The sequence below is a fragment of the Hyperoodon ampullatus genome (assembly GCF_949752795.1).
Source record: "Hyperoodon ampullatus genome assembly, chromosome: X".
Taxonomy (NCBI): domain Eukaryota; kingdom Metazoa; phylum Chordata; class Mammalia; order Artiodactyla; family Ziphiidae; genus Hyperoodon; species Hyperoodon ampullatus.
In genome coordinates this window covers 19197755-19224910 of record NC_136913.1, presented here as the reverse complement: position 1 = coordinate 19224910, position 27156 = coordinate 19197755, and the positions used below count along the sequence as shown (strand labels likewise).

General features: G+C 33.4%; 1 protein-coding gene across 4 annotated transcripts in view; it reads right to left on the bottom strand.

The window, feature by feature from the left end:
* CNKSR2 (connector enhancer of kinase suppressor of Ras 2) overlaps positions 1–27156 on the bottom strand; it is a gene marked incomplete at both ends in the record, with an annotated part of 259781 nt that overhangs the window by 163627 nt on the left and 68998 nt on the right. For all 4 annotated transcript variants that reach the window (XM_079727709.1, XM_079727710.1, XM_079727711.1 and 1 more), the window contains one exon: positions 21021–21108. In XM_079727709.1, the coding sequence (XP_079583835.1) occupies positions 21021–21108 (88 nt within the window). The remainder of the gene's footprint in view (positions 1–21020; positions 21109–27156) is intronic.

Here is a 27156-nt window from a genome sequence, read left to right as displayed (position 1 = left end):
ATAATAAATGTACTTTTCCTCTTGATTCAGCAAATATTAATCACCTGTGTTAAGGATGTAAGGATGAATAAAACATGGCTTAGAGAAGTGCAGTTTAAGGAGATAGGCATTCACACAAATAAGTTAAAATATGTAGAATTCTACAGTCTCCATGCAGTTTTAAGTTTCAATAACTTTAGAAGTATAAATGCCATGAAGTTACACAAATCAACATATGAAAGGTCAATTATTTAAAATTTAAAAATATTAATATATTTCTTATTAAAATTCAACAAAACCACTGTGTTGGGCTATACATTGTGCAAGTCAAATTTCAAACTTTGTAAAAACTTTCATCAGCTGCTCCTCCTCAGTGACTAAAAGGATTACATTTGTGATCCTGGCCTTAATATTATTCAAAGAAATGAAGTACTGATGCATACTTGACAATTTTGAGATGACCCCACAAAATAAAGTCTAAGGGAGCTACATCAGGTGACTAAGGTGGCCGAGTATTTCCATGGGTCTAAAAAACTGTCACACACAAATATTAAAATTAAAAACTTACCATTTGAAATAAAACTAAATGATTGTAAAAGAAATTGAAATAATTAAAATTCAAATGATGTTTGTACCATATTTATATATGTGAAGTTATTAAAGCTTAAATATGCACTAAGACTTTTGGGACACCAATAATTACTATAATAAAGGCAGGATCATGGGGCTGGGGAAGCAGAGGAGGAAACAACTTTAACTTTGCCTTAAAAAAAATCAGGACAGGTGGCTTTTAATTGGGTCTTAGAAAAAGTAGGTCTTTTAGGCAAAGAAAATAAAGGCATTACTGCAAAAGCAATGAAAGTACACCCAAACACAGTTAAGCTACTGCAGTGATTTTTCAGATTTTACTTCTGTATACATGTGAGAATCACTTGGGGAGTGGGTTAAAATGCTGATCCCCAGGTCTATCCCCAGAAATAGAGATTCAGTAGATCCAGAGTACGGGTCCTCAAGATGATTTTGATAAAGATAATATTTTGAGAAACATGTATTCTATTTTATAGGATATCATGTGATAGAAGAATACCAAACCAAATCAAACCAAAAATGATCAAATATATAGAATCCATAAAACAGTAAACTGCTTTAAAAAACAGTATCTGCTAGCTCACTCTAAACAGTTCTCAGCTTCTCAGAGCTTTGTGTTTTGGTTACACGTTCCCCCAATTTATTGATTGGTTTTTCTTTTTTCCTGCTAGTAAACTTATTTCTCTTTAAATAGCTTACTACTTTGAATACTGCTTCTACTTGTCTGTATCTCTACCTTCTTTCAGCCAGAATGCCTCTTCATTATTGAAAACCAAAGGCTTTCACAAAGGTTGAGACACAGCAAAAACAAAACAATAAAGCAGAACAACACAAAAAGCACATATTAACCTGCTGCTTTATATTACGGAGAAGAATAGAAACTAAATGACTATGTGCTATTTAGTTAAGCTATAATTTCCTGGAGTTCATTTTATCGTGCTAAATATTTATACAGCCTTAGGCACTTTGAGGGAGTCATCTTATCAGTAAGTTATTTTATTTCCATCAAATTGTGATTTTAAAGTATTTGCTTCTGAAGTGTTGGTTTTGTTACAACTTAGGGCCAAATCTTTTCCCAAAAGGTCATACCCCCAAGTTTTAAAAACAAAATCGCACTGCATATGGAGAAATCTCCATTTTATGAACTTATTCATACTATGGAAAGGTACACCTCTGACGTTCTAGTTATTTTTAGGTTAGGATTAAATTTAGATTTTTAAAATTGGATTTAGAGCTATGCCACCATATACTCCCAGGAATTTTCTTCAGTAGCTCATGCTGTCTTTTACTGTACATGCAAAATAACACTTGCATTTATTTCTTCTTTATCCTTTTTACATATAATGCTTATACAAACCATGTATTGCACATTTAAATGCCCTAAATTCCTAATATGACAATATTCATAAAAAAGAGGAGTGTTTCTTCAATTTTGATCCCTTTTTTTTCTTAGCAAAATAAGATCATCCACACAGGATCATAATCAGTTACCCTTTCTGTGAAACAATGATCCAGTTGCTATACTGAGCAGAATACATAAAAAAATTCCATCATATATTTTACCATAAATGTTGAATACTTTGTCACCTGGGGATTAGGATGCTCAGTACAAGTAATATTTCTCATCAACCGTGTATTATAGATAGTCACAAGAACAGTACATAAGTTATTAATATTGAATACATAAAGAGAGAGTGAAGAGAAATAGTGTATGTCTCTAATGTTATATACTATTCCATGGAACTTTATAACTATAAATGCTATAAATTTTCATCTGTATCTTTTTAGAACATATATTATAGTACATTTATACAAATAATATAAAAAATATTGCTTTGCTTACAAGTAATATTTAAATAATCCATCTATGCAATCCTTTGATAATGGTACTTGCATAATGAATACTTCACATATTCTATTATTAACGTATCAAAATTTCTTCATATGCTGCTTCAGTGATTAATTCATGTAATGAGTTAGTGTTATACTCTTATTCATTCATTCATTCACTCAAGTCACAATTCCATTCACCAAAAAGGTTTTTTTTTTTTTTTTGGCATCTTCTAAATGCAATTCACTGTCAGGGACTGTTGGGTGACCAAAGATAAATTAAACTTGGTCCTTGGCAATTATTTCATTATTTAGTAGAGAAGTAGGTGAAACTATTCAAATAATAATACAAGGTAAACAAGATAAATGCTAACAGAAGATCCCCCCAAAAAGGAGATAAATCCTTACTTGTTAACTCTGGAATGACCTTCTGGAGGAGATGATATTTTAGCTGGCCTTAAATAGCTTTTAAATCTGGAAATTGGGGGTTCATGAGGAAAGATCGTTCCAAATTATGTGAACACACTGAACAAAGGCACAATCAGGAGTAAGCAAAGCAATTTGGCTGGAGTGTAAGGTATGTAGGGTGAGTGCAGTGAGAAAGAAAGCTTAGAAAAAAATGTCATATTGTGGAGAGCTACTAATGATAGGCTGGAGGAATTTTGTTGTTTTAAAGGGAATACAAGCTTTATTTTTGTATAACAATCTATTTTGAAGACCCATTCTATTAGGGTAGCAAAGACTTAACTCAGTCGATTGACAACTTCTTGTGACTTTCATTTGGGCGAGGTTGAAGTCAGGGTAGCTTACCTAGTGCCATGGTTGGTGTTAAACAACAATGTGAATGATAAGCGTGTGTGTATGTGTGTGTGTGTGTGTGTGTGTGTGTGTGTGTGTGTGCTGGGGGGATACAGGGGTGAGGTGGGGTGGCGTGGGAGCAGAGTTCAAATTCTCTGGTCTAGCTTAACAACTCAAATAGACATCTCTTGTTCCTCTTCTCATAGTTCCTTTCCTCTTGTTCCTTTCCTTTAGTTACAGGAGTAACTTTGGTGCCAGGTCTCAGATAGAAGAGACCTGGAAAGTTGTGTACCTTTCTAGACGTACCAAGTAGACATTTCAACTCTAGGGAGGATGAATAAGTATGCTCTTTACTCTGCTACAAGGGAGTGCTCACAGATGTGTGAGTATGGGAAGTATGTGATCAAACATATGTTTTATGAAAATGATGAGGAAGAAAGCATGGATTCGGAAGGGAGAAAAGCTGGAGGCAGGGAGGTCAGTCGGAATACTTTTTCAATAGAAAACGTGATATGTAATTAGGACTTGAACTGAGGTTATGATGGTGGAAGGGGAGATGAGAAGAGGTGGATGACATACATGTAGCCAGGAATGAGTGAACTGGGTGACTGATTCATTAGATACAGAGAATAATGGGGAGAGGCAAGTTAAACATTACCCCAGGCCTAATGGATGAATAACACTGTAGAGATGATAGGAGGAGAGAATTTAGGGAGAATAAAATAATTCTATTTTGGGCATATAAAATTAGAAGTTGCTGAGAGGACATATACAAAGCTGTCCAGCAAGTAGCTGAAAAAGCTGAAGTGGATCTAGAACACAACCAGATCTGGGAAATATTTACATTAAAGAGACAATTAAAGGTACAAGAAAAACAAACAACAATGAATTCATCAAAAAAGAATATGTGTAGTGAGAAGATAGCTAAGGACAAGATCAGACAATGCTTATGTTTAAGAGCCAGATGGAGGAAGAGTTAGTTGTGTGGCCAGGAGTAAATGGAGAAAGTGGTGTTACAGAGACATATCTAATACAACTTATAGTGATAATAGAGTTATAATAATATATTCTATGTCTGTGCTATCTAATTCAATAGTCATTAGACATGTGTGGCTATTAAGCACTTGAAATGTGGCTAGTGCAAATGAGGAACTGAATTTATAATTTTACTTAATTTTAATTAAATTTACATTTCAACTGCTACATGCAGGGAATTCCCAGGCAGTACAGTGGTTAGGACTCCGCACTTTCACTGCCGTGGCCCAGGTTCAATCCCTGGTCGAGGAACTAAGACCCCGCAAGATGTGAGGTGCGGCCAAAAAAACCCCCAAAATTGCCACATGCAGCTAGTGGTTACCATGTTAGACAGCAGTGCAGGTCTAGAGAAATATACTATAGTCCATCCAACAGTTGGAGAAGCCATTTACCAAGAAACAAATAACAGTAAAAGCAATATCTGGGAAGAAAACATAAAGGGATTTAATTTCCAGTCATTAACCAGATCCTTCCGTTTTTTTTTTTTCCTTCAGCAAAGGGCAGATTCCAGTCTACTATGACATCTACAGTAGCCACACAGTACAATGACACCAATTCTCTCTGTAAGGTAATATATGGAAAAGCATGAAAATGAATCCAAAGTACCCATCACATAGCTTTGTGGGCACAGAGAAAGCAGTGCCAGTGATAAAAGATTTGCAATGGATGAAAGATAAAAGTCCAAACTAAATTAAGATTCATCAGAGACAGAAAGCTGACTGAGTGTCCCGAGTGCAAAGAAGAATGTCCACGGTGAATAGACGGGCATCGACATCCTTCCTGAACGTGTTATCAAAACACCATGGTTTAATTCTTTCAGATAAATGTTCTTGGCAAACAAGGCAGAGGTACAATAACCCCACAACTACCTCCTTGGCAATCCCTTCACCATTGTGACTGACTCAATGACCACATACTTGTTAGTCTTTCTGATGTTATTTTGGAATGAGAAGAAGAATGTTCATGAAGGATGGTATCTGTTGAAATTTAAAAATGACCAGTTTTTAAAAGAATTGGCTAAGATTTTCATTAGGTTAAATAAGGTTACAAGTTGTAATATAAAAAGTGCAATTAACAAAGAATGGGAGGAGAATGTGTGGGTGGGCACGACCTTAGAGGCCATCTTAGTCTTTCTGTTGGTAAACATAACCATATTCTTCTGCATCTTGGATCATATTCCTCTTCAAAATTCTGCTCCAGTTCTCCCCCAGGGAGGTCATCTAAAATTAAACCCCATTTGACTCTAATCACTCTTGCCTTCCAATTGACAATGAAAGACTAATGTTCCAACAGCTGAATGGGTGTGGAAACGAATCTTTTCGCATATAGAGCCTTGCGGGTACAAGCAGAAGTGAGTCTGATTGTTTTTTTCAGCATCTAAATGGCTCTCCAACAAATCCAAAAACCACTGAGGCTTTTCAAGATTGAACTGTCAAAAGGCATAAAAAGTAAAAATGTCAAGTCAATGTACCATTGACTAGAAAACTCATTAGAGTGAGATTGTGATCCTGTAACTTTAATAGCTTTGTTTTGACAATCTGAAGGGGCAGTGAATGAGCTAATCCCCATTATGAACCAAGCTTGTTTATTCTGCATGTCTTGAGTCAAGACCTAAATGATTTTGAATGGCCAATCAGATAACTACTAACTGTACATATTTTATGTTTCCAACAGTAATCTATTTGTTAGTCTTAGTCTTTCCCATTAGATTGTCAATATTTTCAAAGAAGGAATCTTATATTCAACTGCACTGTCTCTTTAATTTCTCAAGGTGCTCTGTACACTCTATAAATAAAATGTGAATTTATCAGTTATGATTATTTTCTTCCATTGATTCTCTATTTTCATATTCCACAGTAAATATTTAACACTGGTTTTATAGGTTAGGTGTAAAAAAATGAAACTTTTAAAGCCATATTTTTAAAACAAAACTAACTGCTATACAAACCAGTACAGTACACTTAGTCTCTTCATACTCCTATTTTGTACAAAAATAGAGTTTCACAGTTTTAAAATAACTTTAAACATGAGTTTGGTTTTAAACTTTAATCTGCATGGTCTCAGCAGATATTTTCAACAAAAATAATTGGGCCTTTCTCAGCATGAAGATTCATATTATGCAAAAGATATCAAGAATTTTATATTCATTCAATGAAGCTAAAATTTCTTTGTAAGTCTCTCTAGCTTCCACATGTTCAAGTTACTTACTGTAATGACCATCTAATATATCACAATGAAAAGAATATCTATAGGGTCTAAAATTGGGAGACAATTTTTCCCTTGTGACAAATTCAGCTAAAGAGTTCAAGCAAAGATAAATACCACACCCCATTACAAATAAACATATAAATTAAACATTAATTCTTCAATTCAAGATCATACACTTGGCTGCCAGAAAATAAATGAAAGTTATAGTATATGTGAAACAAATTCTAAGTATTAGTTTAAAAAATTCCTTAAGCTCATGTATCTTTGTCCTTTTTATCTACTTAGAATGCACTTTCTTGGACAAAATGAAACCATTTCTTTTCAGTAACTGTGTCCAACATATGAAAAAGTGCCACTTACCTGGGCACTCAATAAATATTTATAGATCACTGATGATGATAAGATATTTAAATCCTAGCAAATACTAAATTGTCCGAGTAATACTACTAGCTCAAATCTAGGCTTAACGTGGTACACCTTCAAAATAGATATTACACAGAATCAGTATCCATTTAGTGTTTCCTAGTCATAACACTGAGTGATTATAAGGCAGAATTTTATGCTTTGAAAGATTCGAGAAGTCTCCCCCTCCCACCAAACCTACCACCCCATATTCCAGTAGATTATACTTAAAATACCAAGAGACACACACATGCATACAAACACACTATTGAGGGAAAAGAAGAAATTCTTCAAATTCAACCTTTACCAAGCTGTTTTCTTGATATTTAAAATTTCAGCACCTAATTTTATTGTCTCTTTCCTTATATTCAAATAAACATTGTTGTCCTTAAAATTCTAGTATAATGCTATATTGGAATTGTTTAGAGATTCGTTACTGTAGCAGATTTGTATTATGATTTCTAAATATATACTTTCTTTTTTTAAGGGAAAAGTAAACTTCCTGGAGCCACTGATGTTGGCCATGGATCTATGACTTACTTTGTTCAACAAAATGTGAGCCAAAGTGCTATGTCTTATTTCCATGCAGAAACTTTAAGAACCAGTACATAGTTCACCATGCTCTCTTTTCCCTCTGCCAGCAGTGTTCAAGAAGAGGCTACTCTGAGCTTTGAAGTGAAGAGGATGTGGAAAACAGCTATAGCAACCCAGGATGGACATGGAACATGAGCACTGGACATGAGTATTATTAAAAGCCACTAACATTTTCAGGTTGTTAGTACAGCATAATCTAGCTTACTTTGACTGATACAATCCTCCATAAAAGAAAAGAGGGAAAAATAGAACACTCAAGCAAATGAAGACCTAACCAACGCAGAGTTTAATGCAATAACTATTCTATGAATTTTACACACTGTACCTCTTCATTTCAGGAAATATGAGGTGCTATATCACTCCTCACACAATGTAATTCACAATTAACCTCAGATTACATTCTGCTACCTTCATGCAAATCTAGTCTTTTCCCATCTTGTATTTTAGAGAATTTTTGCCTCATTTTTTAAAGTTTGATTCATGCTCACTTGTCCTAATTACTTAATTCTGACTAGTTCTTCAACCTGCCACTATCAATTACAATTTCAATCCATTATTTCACTTGTGTTAGGGCCTAATTTAATCTGAATTACCTATCTGATGTTGGTGGTTATTCTGACCCAACTCAAGAGGCCTGGGTTATTAAAAACTACTTTGGCAGCAGGGCAAAATGCCTCAGAAAATCAGTGCCTATAGCTAGTAGCTCTATATTTTCTTTGATTTGCTGCGTTCATCTTATGTAAGTATGAAAATCTATGTCATAGATTTTGTGTAATGATTCAATGATATAATCCATGTAAGGCATAATATGATTCATAATAAATGCTAAAAATGTTGTTATTATTCCTTCCTGTTTTAGTAACTCTAGTTCCTGCCTCTGTCTGTTGACACATTAGTTTCTAGCACTGGTTCTCCCCTTATTACAAATGCACAATGACCATTTTTGTTAATAATTTATATCTGATGTTTCAAAGGACAAGTCTAATCCCTTTGGATATGCATGTACAGCACAGATAGACTATGAATTGATAACTACAGTTGTAAATTCAAAACTTTAACTAGTGTCTTTTATAAAAGTGTGGGCTCTGGGCTGATATCACCTATCAATAGTTGAACCTCCTGATCCATAGTTCTCAGTCATTCATACCGTGCTGTGGTGAAGCCCAGGGAATATGCAAGTTTAGCAAGCTTCCCTGGGTGAATCATGGTCCATGGACCAACCATTGGTAAACACTGTTCTTGATCACATACATTTTCTTCCCACCTCACGTTCATCTCATACTAAACCAGTAAAGTGTGGCTATAACACAGTGGTTATCAACTTTGGCTCCACATTAGAATCAACTGAGGTATCATTTAAAAAATACTGATTACAACCCCACCACAGAGAGTCTAATTTAATAGGTCTTGGATGGGACCCAGATATCAGTGTTTTTAAATAAAGAGTTCTTTACTTGATTCTAAGATGAGGCCAAACTTGAGAAACAATGAGCAAGAAGTATTACAAACCATGTCAAAGCACCTGGAACTAAGTCCTCGCCATGTCACTGACTATGTCACTGTCCCTCTCTAAAATTCCATTTACTCATTTACAAAATTGGGATGATATCTGGTCTACCTACTTCACCTGATTATTGTGAGGAACAAATCTGATAACATGTTGTAAAAGCATTTTGCCAACCTCAAAATAGTAATGATACTATTGCCTGCCTATTACACTTTATATAGCCCTTTTTTTCTTGCTAATACTTTTTAAATGTCATAAGGAATAGGATTTATCCAGATGATATGGTTTGAGGGAGGGGTTAAAAAGATGAACAGAAGAGCCAAAGGCCGAATACATTTCAATTTTAAAAGGCAGTTAGGAATCTTTGTGGGGAGACAGGGCAGAAGAACATTTGTGCAGACATTTTAAATGGGAGGAAACAGGAGGCCTAGTGAGGTATTTAGTGGCGTGAGGAGGGCTGTGGAAAACAGTGAGACATTGAAAAGGAAATTAATAGTTATGGTATTAATAACTGCTGAATAGTGCTAGGGTAGACATTTCAAAAGGCATTAAAAACTTTGCAGATAGCACTTAAATAAGAGCAAGATACCCAAGAAAATATTTGCAGAACCAGAACCAATAAAGTTACCTAATCAAACCTTTTGATTTTTCCCTTTAGGTACTTTGATAACTCCTGCTATGGCATTGCATAGTCCAGTAACATCATGTTCTATATTCCTTTAGGGCTCAGGTTTCTAAATTTGCTATCAGATCAAAATTGGAATTTTTAAGCTACAAAAGCATTCTAAATGCTACTCGGAAATGCACACATGGATTTATTTGGAGAGGGTGGGAAGCAGACTGGACAGTAATAGGAACCTTTTTTAGCTCCAAAACCAGCCCTCCCCTCCAAGCTTCTGATCCTCTCCACAATAATTCCTTTCCCCTCCCCTCCCCAATTCACTAGCTCATTACCAGTTTCACAAGGAGACTGGTGCCATCACCACTGTCTCTCCCAACTCATCTCCCTGGAGTTACAAGCATTAAAATGAGAAGAAATAGGAAAAAGCAGCCTTAAAATTTTAAGGACTAATTTTGTATCTAATAATCATGATATATCTGGATTTTATCAACTTTGAAAAAACTATTTTCTGTTTAGTTCTCTCTCAGGTTTTCATCAGCATCAGAATGAGTTACAGCAGCTACATTTAAAATCCTGTAACCCTTTTTTAGGTGAAATTTTAAGGGGAAAATTAATCCTTTCATTCTTTCAACAGACATTTATTTGCCAGGCACTGGAGACACAGAGGTGCAAAAGGCAGACAACTTGCATTCACCACTGCAAATCTTTTCTTAAATGGATTAGTATTACTTTTGGCTTGATTCTTTAAAAAGAATCATCACAGGGCTTCCCTGGTGGCGCAGTGGTTGAGAGTCCGCCTGCCAACGCAGGGGACGCGGGTTCGTGCCCCAGTCCGGGAGGATCCCACATGCCGCGGAGCAACTAAGCCCGTGAGCCATGGCCGCTGAGCTTGTGCGTCCGGAGCCTGTGCTCCGCAATGAGAGAGGCCACAACAGTGAGAGGCCCAAGTACCGCAAAAAAAAAAAAAAAAAAAAGAATCATCACAGTACATTACAAATGGGAGCATATCAGGGATTCTCTTCTGAAAAACTGACCACCTACAAGGGTTAAGAATCACCTAACCCATCTTTCTACATCTGTTTCCTTATATATAATATAGCAATAATGGTAAAAGTTCTATCTTCTTGGAGTCTTTGTGAGAAAATTTTAAAAGCCTCTCAAAAGATGAGCTGCATAATAAGACAAAATATAGTAATTCAGAAGGTAGGAAGACAATGAAAGTACATTACATAAATAAGCAATAAAACTTTGAGAACAGGATGTGGTACATTTGTAAAGATGAGCATGTGTATACTGTATAAGTCAGCAATTACCCTCCTACATACATAATTAAATGTGAGTATATATTCAAATATTCATGGTCAGGAGAATGGATACACATTGGAGTATATACACACAATTAAGTATTATATGAAGTGAAAGTGAATGAACTACAGTGACTAAACAAAACATGAATGAGTTCAGAAATACATCAAGTGAAAAAAGTAATATGCAGAGTGATACTATTTTTATAAAGCACAAAGACAAGCATAACTAAATGAGATGTTTAGAAAATGTATGCAACTATTTTATGAAAAAAAAAACACCCTGAGAAGAGGCAGGGTAATGAGATGGGGAGGAGCACAGTTATAACTAAGAAAATGTTGGTAATGTTCTAGTTATTAAATTAAATGGCCAATTTACGAGTATCTGATTATTCTTATGCTTCATAACATATATATGACATGCATTCTTTTGTGTATATATATAATATTACATAAATTTAGAAATGTAATAGTGACAAAACAGATGTCTGAGAAACAGTATCCTGTCATTTGCTATCTAAAAGAATTTGATTAGTATACTACACCACATATCTAGTTCTTCTGTTATTATTAATGGTGATACTATCTACATCTTTAAAAGTGTTCTGGTAAGATGCTCAGATAACATGCAATATAGTCTAGGTTTGTAAAAGAATAAGCCTATAAAAACAGTCTATTTCATTTTTATATAATATATAGTAAGTTTTAAAGTTTTTTTCACAAAAAAAGTGTCAGAAAGATGCTTTCCTAAAGTCTTATTATCATGTAATAATTTCATCACTCTTCTTTACCTCTCAGTCTGAGCCTTCAGAAAATTTGCAGCTACCAATAATGATGGTTTTTTTTAACATCAAGAATAAGGATTTCTCTTTCTCTCTGTTTTTGTATTTATATCTATTCTGATTATAATGCTATATTCTAGGCCTTCAAAGGGATACAGGCATATACACACAGCATAATCTCAGCTTTGCAAATTCTATATGTTTTTAGTTTTATATTTGTCTTCAGAAAAAAAGTCCTCAAGCTATCTGGGTACTATGCCTAATAGTTCTATATCTAACTCCTGATTCATTATGTTAGGATTATAAGAAAAGTTTAAAAAGATAATGGCTTTGCTTATTCATCATCAACCGAAACAACTGAAGAAAACTTAAACGACTGAGCATTGAACTAAAATATATTGCTTAAATATAAAATAAAAAAACAGTATCTTTCATATTGCCTTCAACAGGTATGCTAAGTAATGTAATTCGTATTGTTTAAAAATTACATATAAAGTTTGTCCTCGTTTTTGGTCTGAAATGTACCAGTTTCAAATCCCAAGAGCCCAAGTCCATTTTTCAGGTCACCTAGAATGTCTGATTCAGGAAGGCTTAAACACTAACCCTGAAAATATAGCAAAAATAATATTTAAAGCTGTGCTTGAGACGAATGATAGACTATCCTGGCTGAGCTTTCATATGGTTTAATACTTACTACATGAACCACAGAATATAGCCTGCCTACCCCAGGATAATTTATATCCCCATTTTAGAACTTTACATGTATTTCACTACTACTTGAATCTTAATATCCCTTTTACAACACACATTCTGTAAGACTGACTATTTATTATACACTAGCCTTTTACCTTTTGAGTTTTCCATTTTCAACTCTAGGTTGCTTGAATATGTGGATAGGGATGGCAAATTCACAAGTAACCAAAATTAATTTCTGTATTCCATTTGAACATGGACATTTCAAAATATCATCCAGAATATGAAGCATATATAGTTACCAATTTGCCTTAAATTCTAAAAAGCATCCGAAATTAAACCAAAATTCTTTAAAAAAAAATCACTCATTGTAGAAACAGGTCTTTCTTCATTGCCACTCAGTACCAAAAGTAAGCAGAGAATCACTCCTTTAAATTTTGTGTGAAACAACAAACTAACTGAGCTTAGAGTTTCCAAAGATCTTTTGCTATACAAGGTAACTAAAATTTCCATTTATTAATCTCCCACTAAAATGCCAGATCATGAACTAGATCAATTTCCAATAGTCACTTAAATTCACCTACAATAATCCAACAAGGTGGTTGGTGATCCACTTTACAAATAAAGACAGAGTTATCAGAGATATGAAGTAATCTGTCCAAGTTCATACAGTTTGTAAAGAGCAGAGCCATAATGAATTCAGATCTACTTTATGTCAAAGCCCACTAACCTATTTTGCCATAAAAGGTAAGAGTAAATAATATAAAGTGTCAACTAGGAAGGTAAAGGATGTAATATTCATATAGATAAAACATAATAAAGTAAAATATGATAGCTATTGTCAATAAACTCATAGGCTAAATTTTCTTGCTTAAATCCTTAATAAAATATAAAAAATCATTTCTAAGGCTATTTTCACAAAATTCTGTAATCTTTTATTTTAATTTTTTACTATTTAAAAATACACACCCTAACAGTTTAAACCACAAATACCAGTTCAATTAAGTCCTAAAAAAGCTCTTATTTTCTCTTGGGTATGTACCTTGAGTAAATAACAACCCGATTAAGATAAAACAGGTTAGATTAAATTCAAGCAGGAATATTTTTTAAAAAGGGTTATATACTCAATATGTTCACTTATATTTTTATTTTAAAATGTATATTTAAAGAATAACTCATAAATAGTTTACTTTTACTGATATGTATTTAAAATGGTGTAAAGGTAACAAAAGTGATTAGAAAGCACACACACACGTAATTTAGAGGAAGATGTCCATCAAAAAGAACCATTTCCACTATTGACCTTTGAAGACTATTTTTTCCATTTTCTTGAACAAAGAGTTAGAAAGGAACAAAATACATCAGACAGGTAAATATGGGGAAAAAAATCAAACAAATGAACTGTCATAAAGTCAGAATAACAACTTAAGTAAAGACATTTATTAGAGGAAAGACCAAATCAGTGGCACAGTTGTTTCTGGTGCTTAAGCTGGGATGACAGTAACTATTCTTCTTTATAGTTTTCTGTATTTTTTACATTAACGAGTATTATTATTTTATAAACTTTTTAAAGGACAAAAGACTTAATAACTATGCAGTAAAATTAAAAAAAAATATGGCACAATACTAAATGAAACAGACCATTTTGAAAATATACATGTGTATGTAGATGAAAACAGGCAAAATGGCAAGTAAAACAAGCAAAATGATAACAGGCGTTTTCTTTGGGTGGAAAGATTACAAACAATGTTTTTTTTCTTTTCATTACTCTAAATTTTTCTATAAAGCATATTACACTGCTTTTATAATTTTAAAAAATATAGAAAATAATTAGAGGAGTATAGAGTGTGCTACATACAAACCTTTACACAGATGGCATACAACATCAATGGAACAAATACAAGCTAGGACCATATAAGCTCTCTTTCAACATCTAAAAAACCTTCCAGTTCTCAGTGAAGATTCTCTCAGTTAAAATTTTTTGAACAGTACATGCTATTTCTTCAAATTTTAGAGGGTGGGAAAGGAAATTGTTGACCATGCAGTAGGTAAAAATCACATATTTAAAATAGATTGATGTTTTTAGAAAGGTTTCTAAAATTTCTCTTTTCTTTGTATTTTTTCTTCTCAAAAATTATTTATAACCATCTTAGGTGAAAGACTATTGATCTTTTTTTTTTTTCTAACTTTAAGCTGCGAATGGTAAGGGAAAGAAGTATGTTTCGAACACTATCCAGAAAATCAGTGATACTCAAGGACATGGAAAAATGAGTCTTAAAAGGGTGAAAAATGAGCAAGCCCATGAGAAAACACAAGAACATTTTATAATATATAATTTAGAAGGGACCATTTCAGGTAAGAGTATATCAGCAGAACTTGAATTTTAAAAGAAAGTCTTCATTTTACAATTGCATGTGAATCTACAACTATCTCAAAATAAAAAGTTTACTTACAAATTAAATTTAAAAAATTTTTCAATAAACAAAAAAGGAAGTTTTCACTCTGCATTTAACAGTTCAAAATCTGATTTAAAATGTTTCACATGTTGAAATTTTTCTCTCAGTATCTCCTTCACTGTATATGCAGCTGAAGAAAACTAACACCAAATGGAGAAAAAAATCTGTGTACATTTGTTATTTAAAACAAACTTGTTATTCTAGTTCTTTGTATCAAGTCTTTTTCTCATCCATTTTATAATTAATATTACTTTACTTTTGTCTTTCACTTCACATTTGTGAACCATTTTTAATACATCTAATTTGATTCTCACAATAATAGATAGAATTATTTCTGTTTATAGATGGTTTGTCCAAGGTGAAATGCTCATGAAACAACAGGGCTAAGCCTCAAATCTCCCAGTACTCATTGTCCCCACCCTCCGTCCATTGTCCCAAGTATTCTAAGTTCCACCAAAGTTTCACCTTGCAAACCGATACTTTTGCACCCATTTCTTAACTAGTGACAATCTAATTAATCATTTTTTGTGTTTGAACTGGAAAAAATTTTAAATGGTGCAGTAGAATAATTTTAGGTTAAGCTGATACTCATTAGGGTAGGCATCATGGCAATTATTTCAATGCTGACAAGAAGTGCGTGGGTACCTGTCTCATTTTTCTGTTTCAGGTGCTGACAGTGCTCTAAATATCTGAAGCTTCAGTTCTTTGTGAGAATTCTTCCCATTTAAGATTTTAAAACCAGTTTCCCTTTTTTCTCAAATGTGTTATTATATCTTATGTGGGGAAGAGGTGTTGGGGGGAAGAATCTCTTTAAAAGACTTCAACTATAACTGTCTAAACCCATCACATCTGGAAATAAGAAAAACAGATACAGTAAGATTAAATAAATTCTTCCAAACAGAGCTTGTTAAAAGAAATTTCTCTTTCTCCTCTAATGTTTGCATTACTTTAAATATAAATAGCCAATATCAAGAAGCACTTTCCACTTACTCCATAGTACCACTCCTTTGTGTTAAGAAGGGAAAAAAAGCTATTTGTGACAGTTTATTTTTAGATATTGATCATCTCATCTTGCTCAAAGGGAATAAAAATAATTAAAGTTGAGTGAAAATAATTTGAAGTACAGCATATTTCAAAGCATAACTATCATCATAACTGTTCAGATGAGATTTCTTGAAAGCCTGGTAATAAATGCATGCCCTAGATATTTATTTTAAATCTACACTTTGCTTATTCAAGTTGGCCTCTTTTACTGGCAGCTTAAGTTTAATTCTGTCTTTAGATACTGCATACAATTCCAAGTGAATGAGATGATTAGTGTGTATTTAATGGCTGAATGAGACCATTAGATGGACACTGACTGTTTGTAAACTATGTAATTTATTTTAAAATATAATAAGTATTCATCTATGCTGTGCTCTTTCATCAAACTGAAAGTAGTATTTCTTCAATGTACATAGCATTCATTTTATGTTTTTCTGATAACTCAAATTCATTTTAGAAAATCTGAAAAATACAGAAACGTAGTCTAAATAAACTAAAATCACCTGTAGTTTCATCATCAAGAAGCAAACACTTAACTGTTTTATTTCATCATTTTAATTACCATCCTCATTCCCATTGCCAAGATAGGTAGCAACAGACCACAGAGCCCAGAAAGACTTGGTCCCAAAGATATGACATCACACAACAGTAGAAAAATAATAGATTATTTAAGAGATGATTTACAAACATTCATATCATGCCTACAATTAAGTTTCCTCTAAAAAAATATATTTTGTTAGTGTTATATAACAGCATAGTGTTTCAGAAGTTTTGTTCACTTTCATTCTAGCACTGGAAAATGGTTATGAAGATCAATAATTTTATTTTAATTAATGAATAAACTGAGATGTAAAGTGATGGGTATCTCTGGATATCTCTGGGGTTCTTTATATGAGTAGCAGAGACAGGACTGCAGCTTTTACACAGGAGTTGAAATAAAAATAAGTAACGATTTAAGCATTTAATTCTAGATTTTTCTGGAAGAGTATAAATGAGTATGTGCTAACCACATGGGGTAACTGGGGCTCAGGTCAATTTATTTTAACAAGTAAGTAATGAGCACGACATTGTTCCTGTTTTCAAGAAGATAACAGTCTAATGGAAGTCAGATAATTATGATTCACAGCAGAATATAACTGGCAAGATGTAAAATGCATGTAAAGTGAGTTTAAGGGATTTCTACCCTTGCTCATATAACAAACAATTGTAGCTGATAAGTCAACAAAGGGGACAAACTGGAATCATAAAAAATAATTAATACAGAAAAAAGAGCAAAGACCAGATTGGAGACATAGAAGACAAAGAGCAAGGTGGTATATTTAATTTAATCCCAACCACATCAACCATGGTTGATTAAATATAAATGGTCAAAGTAGGGGGTATACAAATAGTTATGAGAAATAGTAAAAGTTTCATGAGTGGGGTGGCATTTCCTAGAGGCCTTAAAGGATGGGGCATAATTTTGACAGGCAGCGATAAAAAGATATATGGGACATGTTCTGAGGAGGCCTCACAACATAAAAAGATGAAACTGCAAGATCTATTTTACCAATAATAACTCATCTACATGAACTGGATAACAATTAAGATACAAACGAGTACTAAAAGATAAAACTGAAGTTATCTTAGAACCTTACTTGGAGTCCTTTGAATTCCAAAGAGAGGAATTTATAATCAATTTGCAAATTAGGGGAAAATTGCTGAAAGCGACAGAATTGGAGCTGGGCTTTGGGATGACTAGTCTGAAAGTGATCCATTCTATACTTATAAGTAGATTAAATCAGAATGTCATGAAGATGTATTTTATTGAGAGAAATTTACATCTAATATTTCCTTTAAGGTACCACATAAAAGACCTGGTTAAAGTAAGTGAATTAAGATATCAAGTCAGGTAACATATTGGGAGTGGGTAGGCAAGGCAAGAACCAAGAACACCCATATACAGAGAAGTTTCTGTTTGAAAGCATCTTAAAGGTGACACATGGAACAGGACATGTGATGGGAAAATGAGGGTGAGGTAGAAGGAACTGTGAGAAATGTTACGAGCTACTGAACTTTAAAAAAACAGAAATGGGTAATGTTTCTGTTACCCAAGAAGGGCAAGGCATCCTCTTCCCAAGAAGGGCAAGGCATCCTCTTCAAAACAGAGTGTACAGTGGTCGAGGGTACAGAAAGTCCTTCTACATCCTCAGTATACTTGGAGTATTTCAATTATTTGGTCAAGACAGAACGTACTTAAAGTTCAATCTGTAAAAGTATCTCTCAGATTCTACCTAATGTCTCCTGATCTGTAAATAGCAAAACTTAAACCCATTATGCCTTGACGTAAGATTCCTAAAGAGAATGTTGAGCCAAACAGTGCAGCTGTTAAAAGGTCCTGTTGTGAGCATGAACAAGCCTCTGAGGGCAATATCAGAATAGCATATGTCTTCTATTAAGTAGATGTCTATAGCAGGTGTTCATATATTCTGGAAACAAAAACTGCATCACTTGTTACTTAGATGGTAGGTTCTTAAAATAGCAGAATGGGTGGGTTAGTCCTATCTTACAAAAACTGCACTTCCACCCCTGCACGTGCCTCTACAGGAAATTTTAAGTCACTGAAAATCATTTCAGCCATTCGTAATGTAACATTTGAAGGTTAGCGTGACAGAGATGTTCTGGAACCTGTGAGTTCTAAACATAGAAAACTTTCCATTTTTGACTTCACTCTACGGTAAAAGTTAAAAGAAAGGTAATTTTTTTTAAAGATCACTTTGTTTATCTATTTTTGATATGGGAAGCATTAAGTATGAATGAATTCAGTGAAAATGAATACACCTGATTCTCCTTCAAGATTTTTCAAGAAAACTTATCAGAGTTGCCATTTAGAATTGCAGTCTTTGTTTACAAGGCAACAAAGAGTGGGCCAATTAATCAAAAGTTAACCTTAAACTGGCCATCCAGATCCAGATGTTTAAAGGAGACATAAGAAATTAAAAACACCCACTTTCTGTCATAATTATGCATGGAAATGACATTATTTTAGAAGGTGACATCAGTTGGATTGTATTCTCATAGAATGGACAATACGTATGAGTTTCTCATGTTTAAAAAGTTGAAAAATAAACTCAATTCTCCCATTTAATTCCACAGTATTTCAATTATCTTGGGTCTCATGTATAAATGAAAATCCTAAGTAATACATATAATAGTTATCACAGATCTTGTCATGTAGCGGATAATAATAATTATTGTATTATTATGACTGTCGGCATATAGATTGTTACTGAATACATATCCAACGTGCTATGAATGATTATCATACAAATACTGTGCAGTAGGTATCCTTAAAGCAGAGAAAATTTCTTTCTCTCATGGTAAAAGGGAAGAAACTAATAGTCTATTATCCACATCTCAAATCTCTGGTCAAGTTTAATGGCTTAAAAAAAAACAGCTTTAGAAAACATATTTTTGAAGAAATGTCACTGACAATACAGATCTACAAGAAAAATTACCCATAGATTATATTATTGTTCTTTCCTATGCCCTAGAACAGTGTATGAGAACCAGAATCACCTGGAAAACTAGTAAACATGCAGATTCCTGGGCATTCCCCACAGTACATTTGGAGTGTGTGCCAAGAATCTGAATTTCTAACAAGTTTCTGTGTGATGATAATGCTACTGGCCCACGAACCACACTGGACTAGCATAACCCTAGAACATGAGTCAGCAAACTGTGGCCCAGGGCTAAATTCAACCTGCTGTTTGTTTTTGTAAAACAAGTTTTATTGGCACATCACCATGTCCATTCATTTCACTTACACATTGTCTGTGGCTGCTTTTGCAGTTGAATAGTTGGATCAAACACCCTATAGCCTATATCATTAAAGACTACAAAACCTTACATACTTAAAATTTGGCCTTTCACAGAAAACGTTTGCTGACCTTTGCCCTAAAATGCCACTCTTCTCCCTAATATCCAGTTGAAATCTATGACTTTCAGAAATAAAATTTACTGATAACAAATATGAAGACATGTAGTGAGACAACAGCATTTCAGGGCTGATAAAATGTTTATCATCTTCATCCATGTTTGTGACTAACAGCAGTGAGTTACTGACTTTCTTACTGCTACGATATAATCCTGATGAATGTCTGCTGTATTCCACAATTAAAAGTCATAAACTTACTCTCCTTTCTATAAACCTGCAATTTCAGAGAAATGGTGCTAATAAAATCTATACGGTACAACAGAAAATATATTGAAACATTTAAGATTGTATTAAAAAAAATTCTTATTTGAGAAAACACAGGCAATATAAGAAAATTAGCCCTCGTCATAAACGACAGGGAGTAGAAGGATAAATTAAATCATGAATTTCTCCAATAATCTTCTGTATCATCACATTTTATCCTCTGCTTTCCCTATTTCTGCATCACTGGATAGTTTAACAAAAAATGGCACCCTGAGAAAGTAGCAGCAGTAGCAGCAATAGGTTGACATGAGGCTTACACAGAGTGGTGGTTGCTAGCCTCACACCTCTCAGATGTGTTTTGTTATTAGATTTAAACAAATTTTTGCAGGATATGTACTAGTCAATTCACTCCTCTACCATTTCTCCATATGTTATGCCAGGATATTTATATCAGCTGCTGCACTACTGAACACGTTTGATTTGGAGTCCCTGGCTTAAATAATATTCAAAGTAAAAAAACTGGGTCATGTAAATAGATCATTTAAATGATTAAGGTGATAATTAAAGGCTACTATGTATACTTGTTTGTATGTATACCTATATAAATGAAACTATAGTCGTACTAATAAGGAATTAATGGTGTCTTAGAGCAAAAGTCTCAGATTGTTATTCAAATGGGTTAATTTAATTTTGTGAAAGGCCATACAGTTTAGTCATCCCCACTAAAAGTGTGAGAGTAACCGACTTATTTATTATAAAGCTGTCTCTGGAGGTTCAGATTACTTTTACATCTGCTGATAAATAAAACTCTTGTTTACTGGGCTATATGCATAGTTTTCCAATGAATTATGTATTTGGTTTCTTTTGAACCATTTGTCTTTGAATGAGAAAAATCCCAAACCAGTATTTTATAAACTCTTGGTAAATACAAGTACTTCTCATTGTTAGAATATGAGATAGCTAATAAATTAACTGAAGAAAAATTTTCCAGCTAATACCTGTTGCACGATTGTTGTTAATTCCAAGCAGAGCTGTATGACATTATTCCTTGTAACTGAATAGTCTGTGACAGCAGCAAATGGTGATCTATAAAGGAAAAAGGAAAACTGTGATTAATAGGAACAGCTTTTGAAAGTTCCCCAAATACAATAGCCTAAAATAAGATTTTGAATAATATGAAATGAACTGTTCTGAAGTTTACATAGTGATAAACAATATTCGGAACATATTTAAGGAAGAAAATCGAGGGAAATGCTTGGAAGAGAATTCAAGAAAAATGTTTGCTTGACATCAAATTTCTCTTTTTTTAGTGCTTAATATTTAAAAGTTCTTTCGTACTTCTTACGAGGTCTCTTCACTACATCTAAAATAAAACAACACCAAAAAGGCATGCTTTAGCAAAGACAGTTTAGTTTATTTTCAAATGAAGGTAAGATTTTGAGTCCAGTGTCTTCTTGAAATAGTCACAATTCAGAGCTAGTCTAATGACAGCTATCACCTACCGAGGACTTACTATATGCCAGTTACTTTTCTAAATGTTTTACATGTACCAAATAATTTTCACAACTCTTATAAGATAGGCACTATTATTATTACCATTTTACATATAAGAAATGTGAGGTAGAGAAAGGTTAAGTGAAAACTAGTAAGTGGTGGAGCTAGTATTCAAACCCAGGAAGTCTGACTCCAGACTCCACAGCCCAGAGTTAAACACTAATATACCACCTCTATGAACTTAAGTAGGTTTTTATTTGTACCAAATCAATTACTTACATCACTTCACATCCCTTTTCAAACAACTTGGCATGTAAATAATATATATTGGTACGAGGTTTATATTTTCAAGAATGTTATAGACAGCAGCAGTCTTCCCAAGCAAGTGTTTTGCCACCAAATGAATTCAGTGGCTTTCCATTAGTCTTTATCCTCTCTTGTCTATGAATGTCAATCAGGTTTTTGTGGGGCCAAAGCTTATATGATTTGGGAGGCCCAGTTTAAAGAAAACAAAATCACAAATAGAAAATAAGGTATGGGGGTAAAAATTTAGTCAGATTACTAGAACTTTAGTGCTTTGGATCTCTCTACTGATAACTCTTAAGGCAATTTACTATAAATGATTATATAAGACTGCTTCCTGGTTACAAACTGAATTTGTCTTTCTTCTAGAAAATTCTACAACTCAAGAACCTCCCATTGTCACAGGGGTCCATATGAGAGGCCCTTTATTGGTTACATTTTTATTTTTATTTTTTTATTATTTTGCGGTACGCGGGCCTCTCACCGTTGTGGCCTCTCCCGTTGAGGAGCACAGGCTCCGGACGCGCAGGCTCAGCAGCCATGGCTCACGGGCCCAGCCGCTCCACGGCATGTGGGAACTTCCCGGTCCGGGGCACGAACCCGTGTCCCCTGCATCGGCGGGCGGATTCTCAACCACTGCGCCACCAGGGAAGCCCTATTGGTTACATTTTTAAAAAACGTATTTTTCACTTATGTATTTTGGCCATTCTAATAGCTATGTAGAGGCTTATCACAGATTTAACTTGCATTTCCCCAAAGTTATATGTATTTGCTCTATTTATATATTATCTGTATTTAATCGTTAACTATATTTCCCTAATAATTTTCTAACTGGTTATGCTGACTTGTGCATATTTGCTATCCATATATAATCTATAGTGAAATGTCTGCTCAAGCCCTTTGCCCATTCTTTATTTAGATTTTTGGCATTACTATTTTTAGAGACTTCTCAGTATTTTCTGTATGCAAGTCCTTTGTTGAATAGGTAACCTGTAAAATTTCTTCTCAGTCTGTGGCTTCTCTTTCCATCCTTTAACAGGATCGTTAGCAGGTCAAAAGTTTTTTATTTTAATGAGGTCAAATTTTTCGATAATTTCTTTTCTGGATTGTACCTTTAGCATGATATCTAAGAAATCTTCACCTGACTCTAACTCAAGTTTTCTTCTAAAAGTTTTTTATTTTACTTTTAGATCTATGACTCATTTTTAAGTCAATTTTTGTATAAGGTGTGAGGTTTGGGTCGAGGTTCACTTTTTTCCCTCTGCCTATGCAAGTGTTCCAACACCATTTGTTGAAAAACTAACCATTCTCCACTGAATTGCTTTTGCTCCTTTGTCAAAAACTGGCTAACCATATGCATAAAGTTCTGGACTCTGTGTGTCTATCTTGCCACCAATACCAGTTTTGATTACTGAAGTTATACATTTAAAATAGTATTAAAAAACTTCAAAATTGACGAAGTATTATGGTCCCTTTACTTTTTAATACAAATTTTAGAATCATACTGTCTGTAGCTATAAAAAAAATCCTGCTGTAATTTTTAGGTGGATTTTATTAAACCTACAGGAAGATTTGAGAATTGACATCTTTACTAAGTTGAGTCTTCCAATCCATGAACACAGTATGTCTCTCCATTTATTTAGGTCTTGTTTGATTTTATACATCAGTGTTTTATAGTTTTCACATACAAATCCTGTAGATATTTTGCTAAATTTATATGTAGGCATCTCATTAATTCTAGAGCAACTGTAAATTATACCATGTTTTTACTTTTTGTTTCCAACTGTACATTGCTAGTATACAAGAATGTGATAAATTTTTCTGTGTAGACTTCATGTTCTACAACCTTGCCAAATTCACTTACTAGTTCAAAAAGATGTTTTGTAGCTATCTTGGAATATTCTACACACAGACATATATTATCTGCAAATAGGAAAAGTTTTATTTTTTCCTTTCTAATCTCTAGGTCTTTTACTTCCTTTTCTGGCCTACTGTGTTGGATATAACAGCAGGGATGAGAGTGGACAGCCTTGCCTTATTCCCAATCTTAGGAGGAAAGCATTGTCTTTCACAGTACAAGGTCAGCTGTTGCTTTTTATATATGCTTTATATCAAGTTGAGATATTACTACTCTATTCCTACTTTGCTGAGAATTTTTCTCATGAACGGGTATAGGATTCTACTGAATGCTTTTTTTTTACATTAACTGATATATGATTTTTATTCTACAGCACATTAACATGGTAGACTACACTGATTTATTTTCAAGTACTGAAGCAGCCTTGCTTACTTAGAATGAATCCCACTTAGTCAAGGTGCACAGCTCTATTTATATGTGGTTGGACTTGGATTGCCAATATTTTGTGGAGGATTATAACATGTAAGTTTGTACTATCTTTGCCGGGTATTGGAACCAGGATAATGATTGTACCATAAAATGAGATGGGATGGATTACCTCTATGTCTGTTTTCTGAAATAGACTGTGTAGAATTGGTGTTATTTTTCCTTTAAACATAGCATTCACCAGTGACATCATCTAGGCCTGGACCTTGTTTCCCCTACTCCAAAGAGTTTCTAAGTACAATTCAATTTCTTTAATAGTTACAGGATCATTCAAAGAATCTATTTCATCTTGGGTATGTTTTGGTAGCTTTTGTGTTTTTGAAGGAATTGGTTCATTTCATCTAAGCTGTCAAATGTATGTATAAAGAGTTATTTGTAGTATTCCTTTATTATCCGTTTAATTTTGATTGACTTCTCAACATAGTGTGGTTCCATTTTCAGTCTCATTGATTTCTGTTCATTTATCATTATTATTTGCTCCCTTTTGCTGCTTTGGGCTTATTTTCTACTTTCTTTTTTCTTTAATTTTATTTTTTTAAGAATACTTAGCATGAGATCTAACCTCTTAACAAAAATTTAACTGTAAAAGACAATACTATTAATTATAGGTACAGTGCTCTACAGCAGATCTCTAGAACTTTTTCATCTTGCTTAACTAAAACTTTACGCCCATGCTTGTTGATTAGCAATTACTTTTCTATTTTCTTGAGATGAGAGCTTAGATAATTGATTTGAGATCTTTTTTTTTGATATAAGCATTCAGTGCTTACAAATTTTCCTTTCAGAATTGCTTTAGCTGCGTGCCTTAAAAATTATGACTTGCTCTAATTTTCATTCTGTTCAATATATTTCTTTTTATTTCCCTTGAGATTTCCTCTTTTATCCATGGATTAGCTAGAAGTGTGTTGTTTGATTTCTAGTTTGACTCCATTATGGTTAAAGAAGAGATTCTAACTGATTTAAATTATTTTAAATGTGTTGAAGTTTGTTTTATGATGCAGATATGGTGTACCTTCATGAATGTTCCATGGGCACTTGAAAAGAATTTGTATTCTACTGTTGTTGGATGAAATGCTCTCAAAATATCAATTATATCTTGTTATCTGGTGTTGTTCAGCTCTTCTAATCCTTACTTTCTGTTTTGAGAGAGGAGATGAGGTATCCAATTGTAATTGTGGATCTATTTCTTCTTTTAGTTCTGTCATTTTTTGCTTCAAGTACTTTGAAATTATTCTGTGGTATATACATCTTAGCAGTTTCTGTTTCTTGTTTTTTGAATTGTCTATTTATAGGCTCATCTATTGCATTTTGGTGTTCTTCATTTTTAATTTAAATGTAATATTCACACAGTACACATTAACCCTCTGCTTCTCATAACTGTTTGTTGCAAGTATTTTCCCCAGTTTGTCATCTGCCTTATACTTAGTCATGTTTTTCAATTTTATGTAGTCAAAGTCAAACAGCATATTTCTTTGCATTTTATTCCATATTTTAAAATACTTAATAATAACTCTACATCTAGAAATCATTTTTTTGTCTATATTTTCTCCAGTTTTCTTATGGATTTATTTTTCCCTCTTAAATAAATGATAGGCCTAAAATTACTTTAGTGAACAGGTAGTGTTCTATCATTATTTATTCTCCAAAGGCATAATCAAGTGCCCCAATTCCACTTATTAAATGACCCTTTCTTTTTCCAGGGGTTTGAGCATATTGTTTTCTAAATGATTCTATATACTGCAGTCTATTATGCGTTGTCTTCCACTACTGTTTATTCCTATTCCAAAATGGTATATTTTTCAACATAGTTTACTAAAACAGAAGGAGTCATTAAGAATTCAAATAATGATAATTAGAACAAAATGCATGTAATTAATTAATCTGAAGTCATTGCATAGCTATATCTAAATTTATTAAAACTCATTAAACTTAAAATGGATAAATTTTATATAATGTAAATTAGGCTTCAATAAAACTATTTTTTAAAAGATGTTAAGATATAAGCACTTCTAGGAAAACATCATTTAAAAAAACCACCCCAAGACCATTTTTGCTGCATTGAAGCATAAAAATTGGCATTTTAATTAAGAATTCAAAAGTGCTTCTGGCATGAAAGAGCTTGGGTTCCTAGTTTTGCAAAGGTCAAAGTCTGTTAATAAAATCTAAAAGCTTCACTCAAAAGTGATGAGATGAAGTACAGCATGATTTTCCCCATAAAATCTTAAAAAAGACTCATTTGATCTTGAAAATGTACCAAAAGAAAAATCTATTTGATAACTGAATGCCTGTAGCAAACTGAATTCTAAGGCGTGTTTTCTACTTTCCTGAGCACTCATATTTCAAGTGGGACAAGCTTCTCGCTAAAGATTAAATGTCAAAAAAAAAACTGGAAAAAAAATCTAAGATATACCTAGGAAAACATGTATTTTATCTTGTAGTGAATTTCCCTAAAGTTTTCATTTTAAAGGCAAATCACATACAACCACACTAAGAACCATTCTTAGCCAGCACATCTTAATGTTTGGGATGATGATTTTGGCTATACACATACATAAATAAAAGAAGGCTGACAGGTTCCAATCTTTGTCAGTTACCAAAGATGAACACTCAATCATGACTTAATGAGATAAAGAAATGGATCTCTATAGAATAGCTGAACATGATCAACTTGAAAACAAAACAAAATTAAGAGAGGAATTTGTTCCTCAGTCTAAAGAAACCCCAAGTTGGAGCTCAGGCTACTTAGAAAAAAAAACACGTGGCTGACTCAAGGTAAAGAAAATAAAATTCATGGCAGGAAAACTTTTTGATGCCAAAAAGTTAAAAAAAAAAAGATAAAATCCTTGGCTCATTAATAAATGGCCATTACAGGAATCATCCTACTTAGATCTTAAAAGTTACACAACTATCCTCAAATCATCATATGGATAATAAAATGCTTATACTTCTTTCTAGTGCAAAAGTTATTGACCTTATAAAAATTATTTGTTGTA